This window comes from Rana temporaria, chromosome 12, assembly GCF_905171775.1.
Source record: "Rana temporaria chromosome 12, aRanTem1.1, whole genome shotgun sequence".
In the NCBI taxonomy this organism is placed as follows: Eukaryota; Metazoa; Chordata; class Amphibia; order Anura; family Ranidae; genus Rana; species Rana temporaria.
This window is the reverse complement of record NC_053500.1, coordinates 125,551,434-125,568,590: the sequence shown is the minus strand read 5'-3', so window position 1 is coordinate 125,568,590 and position 17,157 is coordinate 125,551,434. Positions and strand designations below refer to the sequence as shown.

At 45.0% G+C, this 17,157-nt stretch overlaps 1 protein-coding gene across 1 annotated transcript in view; it reads left to right on the top strand.

Moving 5' to 3' along the window:
- VSTM2L (V-set and transmembrane domain containing 2 like) overlaps window positions 1-15,587 on the top strand; it is a 103,071-nt gene extending 87,484 nt beyond the window's left edge. The window contains exons 3-4 of the mRNA XM_040330571.1: window positions 8,930-8,977; window positions 14,969-15,587. Of these exons, the coding sequence (XP_040186505.1) occupies window positions 8,930-8,977; window positions 14,969-15,244 (324 nt within the window). The 3' untranslated portion in view covers window positions 15,245-15,587. The remainder of the gene's footprint in view (window positions 1-8,929; window positions 8,978-14,968) is intronic.
- Window positions 15,588-17,157: the final 1,570 nt, after the last annotated feature.

The following is a 17,157-nucleotide window of genomic DNA, read 5'->3' as shown; positions in this document are numbered from 1 at the left end:
GCCAGTCTCCAGACCTAAACCCAATAGAGAATCTTTGGAGGGAGCTCAAACTCCGTGTTTCTCAGCGACAGCCCAGAAACCTGACTGATCTAGAGAAGATCTGTGTGGAGGAGTGGGCCAAAATCCCTCCTCCAGTGTGTGCAAACCTGGTGAAAAACTACAAGAAACGTTTGACCTCTGTAATTGCAAACAAAGGCTACTGTACCAAATATTAACATTGATTTTCTCAGGTGTTCAAATACTTATTTGCAGCTGTATTGTACAAATAAATAGTTAAAAAAATCATACATTGTGATTTCTGGATTTTTTTTTATTTTATTATGTCTCTCACAGTGGACATGCACCTACGATAACAATTTCAGACCCCTCCATGATTTCCAAGTGGGAGAACTTGCAAAATAGCAGGGTGTTCAAATACTTATTTTCCTCACTGTATATATATATATATATACATATATATAAACCACTGTGTCTGTGTTTGATACACAAACTCAGTGGAATCAGGGGGCCAAATAGCCTCTCTGCTAGCAGTAATATATATGAACCAAGTGATCAGTAACATAAATGATTGTAAACCATGACCACAATAGTTGTTGAAGGAAACAACAAAACATATAGTGATATAAAGTCCATAAAGTCCAAAATAATTTTTAGAAGATAAGTGGTAGGTCCATATAGCAAATGAAGACACCCGTGAAGATTCCAGGAATGTTGTAATAAAGCACCAAACGTGAATCCTCCACCAATCATGCAGCTGCTTACCAGAAATCTGGGTCCTGCCGGACCACTATCAACAGCAGGGGATGCAGAGGTGAGCAGTGGTAGAAGAGGGGAGCAGGGGATGCAGAGGTGAGCAGTGGTAGAAGAGGGGAGCAGGGGGTGCAGAATTGAGAAGAGGTAGAAGAGGGGAGCAGGGGGTGCAGAGGTAGAAGAGAGGAGCAGGGGATGCAGAGGTAGAAGAGAGGAACAGGGGATGCAGAGGTGAGTAGTACTGGTAGAAGAGGAGAGCAGGGGGGTGCAGTGGTAGAAGAGGGGAGCAAGCAGGGCCGGATTAACAATGGGGCTGATGGAGCTGCAGCTCCAGGCCCCTTTCTCAAGATAGGCCCATTTGCCCAAAATAGAATTTTTTTTTTTTTAAGATCGAATTTGGGGGGTTGTAGCTCGATGACCAGAGGTCACAGAAACCCATTTGGGGGTAGGCATGGGAAGAGCTACCCCACAACTGGTTAAAATATGGGACGGCTATCATTTATGGTTCCGGAGATACGGGCCTGCTTGCACAGCCTGTCAGAAGCTACATTCAGAGCGGCCAATATAAATACAAGCTGACACACTACAGAAAACTAATAGGATCACAGTGGTTATAATAATTATTTGTATATTACTCATGGTAATTAACCCCTTGCCACCCAGGCCAATTCTGACACTTCTCTACTACATGTAAAAATCATCATTTGTTTTTTGCTAGAAAATTACTCTATGGTGGTCTTTGCACTTTTTATGTTGCAGGGTACAGAGCTGCACGATTCTGGCTAAAATGAGAATTGCATTTTTTTTGCTTAGAAGATAGATCACGATTCTCTCATGATTGTTGCAGGGTAACATCATCTTTCACATTAAAACAAAAAAAAAAAAAATGGGCTAACTTCACTGTTTTGTTTTTATGGTTTTTATTATTCATTGAAGTGGGAAAATGCAGTGTGACATAAAATATTGCAGCAATAGCCATTGTATTCCCTAGAGTCTCTGCTAAAATATATATAATGTTTGGCAGTTCCAAGTAATTTTCTAGCAAATAATATTGCTTCCTAACTTAAGAAACAAGTGTTGGACTTTAAGTGGTTAAATTTAGTTACAATGTTAGTTAGTTACAATGTTTAATTTTGTTTACAAACTTCGCAGACTGCCCAGATTTGTTCTTTACACACAGAAGTTCATCCCTTTGATCTAAGAAGGAAGCATTAGTTACAATGTTTCCTGTTAAAAACTTGGCAGACTGCCCAGATATTTTCTTTTGACAGCTGAAAGTCTCTCCACTTGTTATATGAAAGAATCAGCAAACTCTGCATTGAAGAGCGTCAGGGGGGTTGAATCGAGATCACAATTTTTTTAACGATTAATTGTGCAGCTCTAGCACGGTATTTGCGCAGCAATATTTCAAACATGTTTTTTTGGAAAAAAATGTTTCATTCATTAAAAAAACAGTTAGTTAGTTAAGTTAGCACAATTTTTTTTGGTATCCTAAGCGATGCTTTACATTTTTTTAGGTTACATGTTTAGAGTTACAGAGGAGGTCTAGTACTAGAATTATTGTTCTCGCTCTAACGATCGTGGCGTATGTAACCTGTGTGTATCTGGCTCTGATACTACCAGTGCCTACCCAGCCACTGACTAGTATCTCTCCCCAGCCTGTCCCCACACACCCTCTCACCTGCTGACCTGTGGATGGGGGAATCACTCCTGCAGTGTTATTGTGTTCTGCCAGTGCGTACAATGATCAGTGTTGCTAACTTTAGCTGGCAGCACTGATTGTTTTAAGAAAAAAAAAAACAGGCTGGTTGTACTCAAGTTGATTAATAGATTGACTTGTGTAAAACCAGCTAGCCCATACATAGATTGACTATGGCTGGTCTCTGCATAATTGGCGTAATTTCAATCCATGTATGACCCGCTTAACCACTACTCAGTCCCTAAATATCCTTCCACTCCTGTACATAGTGCTCACTGTCATACTCTCCACACTCCTCTCCTGTACATAGTGCCCACTGTCATACCCTTCACACTCCTCTCCTGTACATAGTGCCTGCTGTCATACACTTCTCTCCTGTACTTAGTGCCCACTGTCGCACCCTCCACACTCCTCTCCTGTACATACTGCTCACTGTCATACCCTCCACACTCCTCTCCTATACATAGTGCCCACTGTCATACCCTCCACACTCCTCTCCTATACATAGTGTTCACTGTCATACCCTCCACACTCCTCTCCTATACATAGAGCCCACTATCATACCGTCTACATTCCTCTCCTGTACATACTGCCCCATCATACCCTCCACACTTCTCTCTGGTACGTACTACCCTCTGTCATACCCCCTCACTCTTCCTGTACATACTGCCCATTGTCATACCCTTCACACTCCTCTCCTGTACATAGTGCTTTTTTCCGTACCCTTTGTACTCCTCTCCTGTACATAGTGCCCACTGTTAGACCCTCCACATTCCTCTCCCTCACCTGCACATACTTCCCACTTATATACCGTCCATACTCCTCCCCTATGTCGCTTACCCACAAAAACAGTTCTTTAAAATTATACTGAATATCCTCAATGTTACCAGCTCTAGAATGGACACACTTTTGTTAGTTCAACTAAAGGAAATATCAGTTCTCATATTTGTTCTGCCCCATTATTAGTACTCATTTAATTTTGTGATTACTACTATGATGTATAGAGGAACATCAGGGATCTCAGCTACTCAATATAGCACTTATATAAAAAAGTGGCCCTGAAAATATTTTTTAAATGTTGGCAACTGTGCACTTAGGCACTGCCCAAGGGCCACCGTCCACCGGGTCAGTAGGGGGCCCCATGAGAGGCTCCTGGGATCCTGTGATAATAAAGCGGTAGTAAACTTTCCTGACATTACTACTTTTTAGAGGCCCTGGGGTAGGTTATGCCACAACGTACAAGTATGCACAGCATATTAGCACATTAGTGTACACTTCAATTGTCAGACTGAGCCCTCCAGTGCTGCGATGAATCAGGCGGGGCCCGGGCGCTTCCATCTTCACCCGGTCTTCCTTCTGGGTTCTGTGCCTTTGGTCACTTGCCTTGGCTGGGCTGCGTTCATGTCATTCCCACGCATTTATTTATTATTTATTACACCCCATTCACACCTCCGCGACAAAACGCCCGACGCGGGACGCTCGTGCCGCTGGAGGGGAGAATTCCCATTGCTGTCTATGAGATGGTTCACATCTCATAGACGCCGTACACCTGCGGCATGAAAAAAAGTCCCGGACCCTTTTTTTCAGGCGACATTGGCGTTCGGCCATACAAAGCAATAGGAAGGATTTGTAAAAAAAAAGTTACACTATTCGCGGCAAAATACGCCCCGTACGCGGCGTTACTTGTCGCGGAGGTGTGAATGCAGCCTAAAAGGCCCCACCAAAATCCTCAGCACCAGGCCCATGATGTTCTTAATCTGGCCCTGGGAGCAAGGGGTGCAGATGGGAGCAGTGGTAGGAGAAGGGGCTGCAGAGGGGAGCAGGGGATGCAGAATTGAGCAGAGGTAGAAGAGGGGAGCAGGGGATGCAGGGGTGAGCAGTGGTAGAAGAGAGGAACAGGGGATGCAGAGGTGAGTAGTACTGGTGGAAGAAGAGGAGAGCAGGCGGGGGAAGTGAGCAGTGCTGGAAAAGCTGTGCGGGTATCCTGGGTCCCGGTATGCTAACAATTTTTTTAATTTAAAGGGGAGTTCCAGCCATTTGTATGTTTATTAAAAGTCAGCAGCAACAAAAAGTGTAGCTGCTGGCTTTTAATAAACAGGCACTTACCTGCTCCAGCGACGCGACGGCCGGGGCTCCGCTCCTCTCCCCCCCTCCCCGGCCGGCGTCTTCATTTTCAGTGTGGGCACCCGGCCGTGACAGCTTTCGGCTTCACGGCCGGGCACCCACTGCGCATGCGCGAGCGGCACTGCGCGAGCGGCGCCGCGCCGCGTAATTGGCCAGGAGATCGCCTAGGACCTGTGACGTGTCCTAGGCGATCGCCTACAGCAGCCCCTTCCTGAAGGCGATTAAGCTTAGTCGCCTACAGGAAGGAGAAAGTGGGACAGGAAGTCCCACTCGTGCTGAAGCCCCCACTCCCCCCCCAAAAAAATTACATGCCAAATGTGGCATGTAAGGGGGAGAGGAGTGGGTTAAGAGGAAGTTCCAAATTTGGGTGGAACTCCTCTTTAAGCCTTTGAAATAAAAGTTTTATGAACTCCAGACATTGACAGCCTTCTGTGTGGTTGCAAGTTTTTTGGAAATATTAAATGCAACAGACTACAGATCCCAAGCTCCCATAAAGAAGAGGATCCAAGCCACTTCAAAGGACGCTCTGAGCCACATGTAGCTTAGGTACCACTGGCTGGTGCACACGAAATTAGATGGATTTTTCTCATACTGTACCAGCAAATCAAACCTACCCTATATAGTCTAATTCACAGATGAACGCTAATTTCCAATTCATGTCCGCAGATTCGCAGATTCATGTGCATAATCGTAAATGTAGTAAAAAGCCTTGAGGTCACATAAAAGCAAAATTCCTCCGATCAACAAATATAAAAGCTTTTCTGCAAAGTATAAATTGAAGAAGAAAAATCGCGTAATGGTTTGGTTGCAAATAAAATCAGAAGTAATAACGGTTTTATTATATTCTATTCAGCCGGTCACCAACCTTGGATGTATCTTGTCTTCTGTTGCTTAGCAGTGCATGTTACTATATATATAGAAACATTTTAAATTGCTTTGAACGTACACAGATAATATTCTAAGTACACAATGATATCTATTATTTAACGCTTAAAATATTCTTTAAGATACTGATACAGATTATAAAACATGTACAGTAAAACCTTGGTTTGAGAGTAACTTGGTCTGAGAGCGTTTTGCAAGACAAGCAAAATGTTTTAATCAATGTTGCCTTGATATACAAGCGATGTCTTGATATAAGAGTAGCGTCATGTCACAACTGAGTATAAAAAAGAAGAGAGGAGCCTCTACTGCCGCGTACACATGGTCAGAATTTCCGATGAAAAAAGACGGAATTTTTTCATCTGATATTTTCCAACCGTGTGTGTGCCCCATTGGACTTTTTCCGTCGGAAATTCCGACGGACTTAGAAAGAGAACGGGGCAGATCCACAAAGATCTGCACCGGCGCAGCGTATCTAAGATACGCTACGCCATCGTAACTTACTTAGCTTTGGTTTGAATCCTCAACAAATTTGCGATGTAAGTTACGGCGGCGTAGCGTATCTCTCACAGCGTAAGGGCGCGGAATTCAAAATCGGCGGGTCAGGTGGCGTGTTTCATTTAAATGAAGTGCGTCCCCGCGCCGAACGAACTGCGCATGCGCCGTCCGTAAAAACTCCCAGGGTGCATTGCTCTAAATGACGTCGCAAGGACGTCATTGTTTTCGACGTGAACGTAAATGGCCTCCAGCCCCATTCACGGACGACTTACGCAAACAACGTAAAATTTTCTAAATTTTACGCGGGAAGGACGGCCATACTTAACATTGAGTACGCCACCATATAGCAGCTTTAACTATACGCCGGAAAAAGCCGAACGGAAACGACGTAAAAAAATGCGACGGCCGTGCGTACGTTCGTGGATCGTCGGAAATAGCTAATTTTACGTTACTCCGCCGCAAGTTTTCATCGTAAGTGCTTGATTCACAAAGCACTTGCGTGTAAACTTGCGGCGGCGTAGCGTAAAGCCGTCCGGCGCAAGCCCGCGTAATTCAAATGGGGCGGGGACCATTTAAATTAGGCGCGTTCCTGCGCCGAACGTACTGCGCATGCTCCGTTTTGAAATTTCCTGCCGTGCTTTGCGCGAAATGACGTCGCCCCGACGTAATGTTTTGAATGGCGACGTGCGTAACGTACTTTTGTATTCCCGGACGACTTACGCAAAAAAAAAAAAATTGAAATTCGACGCGGGAACGACGGCCATACTTTAACATGGGCTGTCTATTGTTACACCACCTCAATAGCAGCCATAACTTTGCGACGCGAAAAGCCAACTAGCGACGACGTAAGAGAATGCGACGAACGTGCGTACCTTCGTGGATCGCCGTAAACAGCTAATTAGCATATCCGACGCGGAAAACGACGCGATCTCCACCAAGCGGCGGCCGAAGTATTGCATCCTAAGATCCGAAGGCGTACGAAGCCTGTCGGATCTTAGCCAAATGCCGTCATATCTTGTTTGTGAATTACAAATTAAGATACGACGCGGCAAATTTGAAAGTACGCCGGAGTATCAGCAGATACTCCGGCGTACTTATTCTGTGAATCTGGCCCAACGTTTTTAACCACTTGCCGCCCGCCAATGACAAATTGACGTCGGCAAAGTGGTTGTAGAATCCTGACTGGACGTCATATTACGTCCTCAGGATTCTCAGCCGCTGCGCGCCCCCGGGGGCGCGCATCGCGCCGATCGTTGTTGCGGGGTGTCAGTCTGACACCCCGCAACACCGATCTCGGTAAAGAGTCTCTCACGGAGACTCTTTACCACGTGATCAGCCGTGTCCAACCACGGCTGATCACGATGTAAACAGGAAGAGCCGTCGATGGCTCTTCCTCACTCGCGTCTGACAGACGCGAGTAGAGGAGAGCCGATCGGCGGCTCTCCTGACAGGGGGGGTTCGCGCTGATTGTTTATCAGCGCAGCCCCCCCTCGGATCGCCACATGGACCACCAGGGATGCCCACCAGGGAAGGGCACAACAAAAAAAAAATGGGAAAAAAAAGTCCAAAAAATAAAAATCTGAAAAAAAAAAAAAAAATGGGAAAAAAAAAGATGCAAAAAAAAAAATGCCAATCAGTGCCCACAAATGGGCACTGACTGGCAACAAGTAAATCAGTGCCGCCCCACAGTGTCCATCAGTGACGCCCCACAGTGCCCATCTGTGCCGCCCATGAGTGCCCATCTGTGCCGCCCATGAGTGCCCATCTGTGCCGCCCATGAGTGCCCATCTGTGCCGCCCATGAGTGCCCATCAGTGCCGCCCATGAGTGCCCATGAGTGCCGCCCATGTGTGCCCATGAGTGCCGCCTATGTGTGCCCATCAGTGCCGCATACCAGTGCCGCCAATCAGTGCCACCTCATCTGTGCCCGTCAGTACTACCTTGTCGATGCCCATCAGTGCCACCATATCAGTGCCCGTAATTGAAAGAGAAAACGTACTTATTTACAAAAAATTACAGAAAAAAATTAAAAACTTAATTTTTTTCAAAATTTTCGGTCTTTTTTTAGTTGTTGCGCAAAAAAAAAAATCGCAGAGGTGATCAAATACCACCAAAAGAAAGCTCTATTTGTGGGGAAAAAAGGACGCCAATTTTGTTTGGGTACAGTGTAGCATGACCGCGCAATTGCCATTCAAATTGCGACAGTGCTGAAAGCTGAAAATTGGCTTGGGCGGGAAGGTACGTAAGTGCCCTGTATGGAAGTGGTTAAGGGTCTAGAAAAAACAAAGTTTTTTTCAACCCGATCATTAAAACGACGTTTCCTACACACGATCGCGGAAAAAAAAAAATGCTCTAGCAAAGCGCGGTGACGTACAACACGACGGCACGGGGAAGTTCCATGCGGATGGCGCCACCCTTTGGGCTGCTTTAGCTGATTCCGTGTTAGTAAAAGATGATTCGCGCTTTTCTGTCTGTTACAGTGTGATGAATGTGCTTACTCCATTACGAACGCTAGTTTTACCAGAACGAGCGCTCCCGTCTCATAATTTGCTTCTGAGCATGTGCGGTTTTTTCAGGTCGTAAAAGCCCACACACGACCAATTTTTACGACGTAAAAAACGACGTGAAAAATTAGAGCATGTTCGAAAGTATTGGTACTTGTACTCGTTCTTAAAAAAGTGGTATCAGGACAACCCCTAGTGCTGACGCTGGATGATGTTTGAATAAAGATGGCTAAGTGCTTCTGGAGTGAAAAGCAGATGGAAGCATTGGGGACAGTACTGTGATTGGGACTGGGATGAATGGAGCTCCAGGTCAGGGGAGAAAACCTCCAAAAGATATTGCAAGACAGTGGGGACTATGTGTGCCATATTGCCGATATTTCTCTGATGTCTTAGGTCAGCGTTACGCTCCTGGATGGGCCAATAATCTCATCATTGGACTTTTATCATTGTGTTTTGTCTTTGATGTGTTACAGGTGAAATCTCCCCAGGCAACCCAAGAGAAAGGAGCCACCAAGATAAGTGTGAGTATCAGCAATCTACAAACCCACTTGTAACACAGGGAACACGTTTGAACCTTTGATCGCCCCTGATGTTAACACCTTTCCTGACAGTTTTATTAGTACAGTGACAGTGCATATTTTTTAGTACTGATCACTGAGCACTGTCAGTTAGGTGTCCGATTTGTCTATCACAATATTGCAGTCGCGCAATAACTTGTTGATCGCCACCATTAGTAATAAATAAATAAAAATTCCAAAAATCTATCCCCTATTTTGTAGACGCTATAACTTTTGTGCAAACCAATCAATACACGCTTATTGGTATTTTTATTTTTACCAAAAATATGTAGCAGAATACATATTGGCCTAAATTGATGAAGAAAATCTATTTATTTTTTTATTTTTTTTATTGGATATGTTTTATAGCAGAAAGTAAAAAAATTATGTTTTTTTTTCTAAATTGTCAGTTTTTTTTGTTTTTTTGCGCAAAAAATAATAACTGCAGGAGTGATCAAATACCACCAAAAGAAATCTCTATTTGTGGGGGGAAAAGGGACGTCAATTGTGTTTGGGTGCCACGTCGCACGACCGTGCAATTGTCAGATAAAGCGACGGAGTGCAGAATCGCAAAAAATGGCCTGGTAATTGGACAGCCAATTCTTCCGGGACTGAAGTGGTTAATTGGACGTTCTGTCAACTATGTAGGTTGAAGTTTTAGTCCTGACCAAAGCCTTATTGTTTAAAACGGAGGTTCACCCTAAAAACATGTAACAATCCATTGTACATACCGCCGTATAGCTATTCCCCCCCCCCGGCTTCCGGGTAGTGGCTCCCGCGGAAGTGGGCGTTCCTATTCAGAGACTAAGTGATTGACGTGATGATAAAAGCTTCCCCCGGCGCATAATGCGCGTCACCAGTTTCCGAAAGAAGCCGAACGTCGGTACGCAGGCGCCGTATAGCGCCGACTCGCAGTTCGGCTTCTTTCGGAAACTGGTGACGCGCCTTATGCGCCGGGGGGAAGCTTTTGTCATCACGTCAATCACTTAGTCTTTGAATAGGAACGCCCACTTCCGCGGGAGCCACTACCCGGAAGCTGGGGGGGGGAAATAGCTATACGAGGGTATGTACAGCGAGAAAAAAAAAGGGAACTGTACATGTCGGAAGTATGCTGGATGGAATGGTATATACATGTTTTTAGGGTGAACCTCCACTTTAAGTGTGCCCATATTTAGCATAACGATGATTCGCTGTACGGGCTACTAATCCTTGTTTATACTCCTACACTTTATGGAATATTGCACTACGGGGAAGTGGGAGGGGGGGAATTTTGGGTTGTTTTGTTTTTGTCTGTTTTGTTGTATTGAAAATGTTAAATAAAAATAATTTTCAAAAAAAGAAAAAGCATCCCGACAATCACTAACCTGTGAGATGGGGAACGGAACATTAATCTGATTTACGCCCTTCTCTTTCCGGGCTGAGCAAACTTTACATTTCACAGAATGGCAAATACCACGAGAAGATCAATTTGGAAGGAAAGCTAATTAGCCGCCGAGGTTTTTCTATTGATTTTGCGCTGCGCGGCGAGAGGGAGCCGCATTTGGCAGCAATAGGAGGGAGAGTTCAACACAGACACTGTCCCATTGGGGGAATATGTAAATTAATTAAGAATGGCGCTATTTGAAGAGGAATAAAAAAATGGAGATTAAAAACAAACAAAGCCGGCAGACCTGAAAGATACAATTTGTATTTAGCATTTGCGGTTAGCGTGCTACAGATGCGATTTTGATCTAAGAGAGCTCAGTGGTTATATGGGGTCAAAGTGGATGCATTGAAATTGTGTTACCTGTGGTAAGGAGAAAATTCTTCTTTTGTGGTGAGCTGCATATCAGACTGGGCTCTAAATATCATTCCTTAACCACTTAACCCCCGGACCATATTGCTGCCCAAAGACCAGAGCACTTTTTGCGATTCGGGACTGTGTCGCTTTAACTGACAATTGCGCGGTCGTGCGACGTGGCTCCCAAACAAAATTGGCGTCCTTTTTTTCCCACAAATAGAGCTTTTTTTTGGTGGTATTTGATCACCTCTGCGGTTTTTATTTTTTGCGCTATAAACAAAAATAGAGCGACAATTTTGAAAAAAATTAATATTTTTTACTTTTTGCTATAATAAATATCCCCCCAAAATATATATAAAAACATTTTTTTTCCTCAGTTTAGGCCGATACGTATTCTTCTACGTATTTTTCGTTAAAAAAAATCGCAATAAGCGTTTATTGATTGGTTTGCGCAAAAGTTATAGCGTTTACAAAATAGGGGGTATTTTTATGTCCTTTTTATTAATATATTTTTTTTTACTAGTAATGGCGGCGATCAGCGATTTTTTTTCGGTACTGCGGCATTATGGCAGACGCTTCGGACACTTTTGACACATTTCTGGGACCATTGGCATTTTTATAGCGATCAGTGCTATAAAAATGCATTGGATTACTATAAAAATGCCACTGGCAGTGAAGGGGTTAAGTATGTCCCTGGGTGTGTTCTTACTGTAGGAGGGGTGGCCTCACTAGGGGAAACACTGATCCTCTGTTCATACATTGTATGAACAGAAGATCAGCATTTCTCCCCTGACAGGACCGAGAGCTGTGTGTTTACACACACAGCTCTCGGTCCCCGCTCTGTAACAAGCAATCGCGGGTGCCTGGCGGCGACCGCGCCCGCCGGGCACACACACGGGAGTCGGGGGCCAGCTAGGCAAGTACATTTACAGAATCAGGTCAACAACGATAACCTACCGTATATACTCGAGTATAAGCCGAGTTTTTCAGCACATTTTTTTGTGCTGAAAATGCCCCCCTCGGCTTATACTTGTCACCTTTTTGCGCCTGATCTCCCGGAATTTTGGGACCCGGGACCGGCCAGCATACATATAGCCCCACTCTTCCTCTACAAGTGTGCAAAGTTTGTTGTCTGGGGAACCTATGGCTGGGGAGCACCGATATTTCAAAGCTGGGCACCCCTTCCATAGACTCCCATGTTAAATGGTAATTTCTCTGGTGAATTTGGGGACCCGGAACCGGCCGGCCGTAGGTCCCCTGGACCCGGAACTTGGCACATACGTAGCACCATTCTTCCTCTACAAGTGTGCAAAGTTTGTCTGGGGAACCTATGGCTGGAGAGGACCGATTTAAAGCTGGGCACCCCTTCCATAGACTCTCATGTTAAATGTCAGTCTAGTCATGGACACAGTGAGGCATGCAGATGGACACCCTAGGCTTATACTCGAGTCAATACGCTTTCACCGTTTTTTGTGGTGAAATTAGATGCCTCAGCTTTTATTTGGGTCGGCTTATACTCGAGTATATACGATATACGAGATATATATATATATATATATATATATATATATATATATATAATTTTTTTTGTGGCGGTATCCTTTAACTACTTGACCACTGTAAGGTTTTACCCCCTTTATGACCAGGGCATTTTTTGCTTTTTAGCACTGTCCTATTTTAACTGGCAATTACTTTTTTTCCTATTACAAGGAATGTAAACATCCCTTGTAATAGGAAAGGTGTGTGACAGGTCCTCTTTAAAGAGAGATGCGGGGTCAATAAGACCCCGCATCTCTCCTCCAGGCTGGAAAGCATTAGATCGTGAAAAAAAATTCACTGATCCCATGCTTACTAGCCGCAATTGCGGCTTTGTGTACATTCCGGTACCCGGGTGGGACGTCATCACATCGCGCCCGGGCCTCCGACAATGCTTCTTATCCGGCGCTGGGCGATTCTTTCTCCGGGCCCCCAATGGCACGGGAGAGCCTGGAGACGCACCGGATGGCAGTGGGGGGGATGTCCCCTCCCGCCGCCGCCTACAAGAACGATCAAGCGGTGGAACGCCGCTATGATCGTTCTTATGATGCGCAGGATCGCCGCCGGAACACAATGATATCTGAATGATGCCTCTAGCAGCAGGCATCATTCAGATATCACCGCACAAAGTACAGGACGTCATATGACGTCCACCCAGGATGGGAGATCCCCTTTGTGGACGTCATATGTCTATGTGCGGTATTGAAGTGGTTAAAGGCGTTGTAAAGGTTTGTTTTTTATTTTCTAAATAGGTTTCTTTAAGCTAGTGCATTGTTGGTTCACTTACCTTTTCCTTTCATTTCCCTACTAAATGTTTTTTTTTTCTTTGTCTGAATTTCTCACTTCCTGTTTCTCCTCAGTAAGCTTTCCACCATTATCCGAGCCGTTCTGGCTGGGGGTTAGTCAGCCAGAACAGCTTACTGAGGAGAAACAGGAAGTGAGAAATTCAGACAAAGGAAAAAAAAATGGAAGGAAAAGGTAAGTGACCCAACAATGCACTAGCTTAAATGAACCTATTTAGAAAATAAAAAAACAAACCTTTACAACCCCTTTAACCACTTGGGATCCACGCTATGGACGAAAGACGTCCACAGCGCGGCTCTCAAGTGCCGAGTGGACGTCCTGTTGTTGTCATTCCCTGGGGGCGCACAGCGGGGAAACAACGTGCCCGGCACATCGCTCGGGAGCCGATGTGTGTGCGCCTGGCGGCCGCAATGTCCGCCAAGTACCCGCGATCGGCGGTGACAGCAGGGACGTGGAGCTCTGTGTGTAAACACAGAGCTCCACTTCCTGTCAGGGAGAGAGGAGACCGATCTGTGTCCCTTGTACATAGGGACACAGCATTGGTCACCTCCCCCAGTCAGTCCCCTCCCCACACAGTTAGCACACACCCAGGATACACATTTAACCCCTTCCTCACCCCCTAGTGTTAACCCCTTCACTGCCAGTCACATTTATACAGTAATTAGTGCATTTTTATAGCACTGTTCGCTGTATAAATGTGAATGGTCCCAAAATTGTGTCAAAAGTGTCCGATACGTCCGCGGCAATATCGCAGGCCTCACAAAAAAAAAAATCGCAGATCGCCGCCATTACTAGTAAAACAACAAACAAAAAACAATCATAAATCTATCCCCTATTTTGTAGGCGCTATAACTTTTGCGCAAACCAATCAATATACGCTTAACAAAAATATGTAGAAGAATACGTATCTGCCTAAACCGAGGTAAATTTTAATTTTTTTTAAAAAAAATTGGGATATTATTATAACAAAGTAAAAAAGTGTTTTTCCCCCCAAATTTTCTGTTATTTTATGTTTATAGCGCAAAAAATAAAAATCGCAGAGATGATCAAATACCACCAAAAGAAAGCTCTCTTTGTGGGGAAAAAAATGATAAAAAGATAATTTGGGTACAGTGTTGTATGACCGCGCAATTGTCATTCAAAATGCGTCAGCGCTGAAAGCTGAAAATTGGTCTGGGCACGAAGGGGGTTTAAGTGCCCAGTAATGAAGTGGTTAAAGAGGAAAAAATGTTGGGTTAAAGCGGAGTTCCGGCCACAATTTCACTTTTTAAATATAAATACCCCTGTAATACACAAGCTTAATATATTCTAGTAAAGTTAGTCTGTAAACTAAGGTCCGTTTTGTTAGGCTGTTACAGCATTTAGACACTTTATAAAATAGAAATTGACTGGGGCCATCTTAAGTGTGGGCATCATGAAGCCAGACTGTATGACTTCCTGGATTTCAGCCTTGCAGATCTCGAACATGCTCAGTGCTGCACAAGCAGTGTCAGATCAGGTTTCAGCACCTGTGCTGTCCAAGTCACATGATTCTTCGAGACTGGGGAGTGCACAGACTCCTGGAAAGATACACCCACTACATTCCCAGGAGTCTGTGCGGTGTAGGCTAGGAAGCATTAAGCACCTAGGTGCAGGAAGTGGGAAGATTAACTATTCTGCCTAGCAACAACACTTTGAAGGCATCTAAAAAAAAAAAAAAAATTTTCGTAAAGGACTAATGACATTTTTTTAAAACTACTGATGTAATGTTATATTTATGGGTGGAACTCCACTTTAAGTTGTACTTTGAAGGCACTTCTTGTAAATACACAATTAACTCTCTGTTCTCTGTGCAGGTGGTGAAGGTATTTGGAAGTAACATATCACACAAGCTGCGCCTGTCCAATGTCAAGATCTCAGATGAAGGGACCTACGAGTGCCGCGTGTTAGATTACAGCGATGGGAAGGGGCGGCAGCATCGCGTCAAAGCCTTTCTCCACGTGGAGCTGGAGGCAGGCCGCCGCGGCGGCGCTGCCTCTCACCGCCAACAAGATACCAGCACTCACCGCCACTTTCAAGTGAAAGAGCTGAAAAAGCGAACGGCGGAGCCTTGTGAGGAATGCCAGGTCTAGACTGTGGGATCGGCGGGGCCGCAACAATGATGTACAGAGAAGTGCATGAGAGGCTTCCTACCCATCTGAAAATCGGCAACTGTCTCGGACTGGAGTAGCGAGTGGAGATCAGTGACTTTAAATACGAAAAACCCCATCACGTGAAAACGTACCTTTTTCTTGGTGAAGGGCGTTCAGGATGCCCCCCGATAGACTGTTATCCATAGGGACTAAGATTGGGGCTTCCTCTGTCACCGTCCACCCATTGCAACCCATGTGAGGATCTTCCGCACCCTTCACCATGTACATACCTTCTCTCAGACAAGAATTCATCCCGACCAACAACATTACAGGAAATAAAGAATTTCCAAGATGCCTTTGCAGCGATGGCATCACCGCTTATATGACCTAGGCGACATGAAAAGCTTTATTATGAAGGTGTTGTCTTTAATAGGCTGCTTTTCGGTGTTATCTTCTACCAGATCCACCAACATCCTGTGACGGTTCAAGTATTAATATATAATTGAGTCTGTTTCTGTTTGCTTAGTTACCCGAGACATGTAGCTTCATAGATGCCACCAGCGCTCCTATTGCCAACATCGGTGTTGCATTGCCATTATCGGTGTTGCATTGCCATTACCTGGACTTCAGCTCTCGCCTTTTCATCAAGGGATACAAAGCACTGCCAAACGGTCATCGCTTGGTCACCGGTCGCCTACAGCTCACACTTCTTTACATAGACACAGCAACAAAAAGAACATCAAGACGTCAAGTCTTTCCGAAAAGACCTTCCAACCTGAATGCCGTGCTTCTAAACTTCCGTCTCGTTTTCTTAAAACGTCGGGGGAGCAATCAGAAAAACTTAGGCCCAGATTCACGTAGATGGGCGCAAAATTGTGCGGGCGTAACGTATCTCATTTACGTTACGCCGCCGCAAGTTTTTCAGGCAAGTGCTTTATTCACAAAGCACTTGCCTGTAAAGTTGCGGCGGCGTAGCGTAAATCACCCGGTGGGATTCAAATTTGGCGGGTAGAGGGGCGTGTTTCATTTAAATGAAGCGCGTCCCCGCGCCGAACGAACTGCGCATGCGCCGTCCCTAAAATATCCCAGTGTGCATTGCTCCAAATGACATCATTGGTTTCGAAGTGAACGTAAATGACGTCCAGCCCCATTCACGGACGACTTACGCAAGCGACGTAAATTTAAAAATTTTCAACGCGGGAACGATGGCCATACTTAACTTTGGCTGCGCCTCATAGACCCAGGGGCAACTTTACGCCGGGAAAAGCCTAACGTAAACGTCGTAACTTTACTGCCTCGGCCGCGCGTAAGTTCGGGAATTTGCGTATCTAGCTAATTTGCATACTCGATGAGGAAATCGACGGAAGCGCCACCTAGCGTGCAAGAAAAAAATTGCAGTTTAGATCCGACGGCGTAAGAGACTTACGCCTGTCGGATCTAATGAATATCTATGCGTAACTGATTCCAAGAATCAGTCGCATAGATACGACGGCGTATCTGGAGATGCGCCGTCGTATCTCTTTTGAGAATCTGGGCCTTCATTTCAGGAACCGTCGTCTATGCAGAAAGGGTCGTGTTCAGAGGGTTTGTTCTGGTTTAATGAAGGTTCTATGTTTTTTTTTTTTCCTAAACTGACTTGACTGGCAGCACAAAGAGCAATGAATGGAAATGCAACTTCAGTGGAACCTCGAATTACGAGCATAATCCATTCCAGAAGAATGCTCGTAATCCAAAGTACTTGCATATCAAAGCGAGTTTCCCCATTGAAGTCAATGGAAACGAAAATAATTTGTTCTGTATTGACTTCAATGGCATGCAATACTGCATGCAGCCAGAGGCGGGGGGGGAGCACCGGAGTGGCTCGGAAATGGCCAAAAGGCCCTTGTACACTTCAGCTGACCTCGGCAAACCTC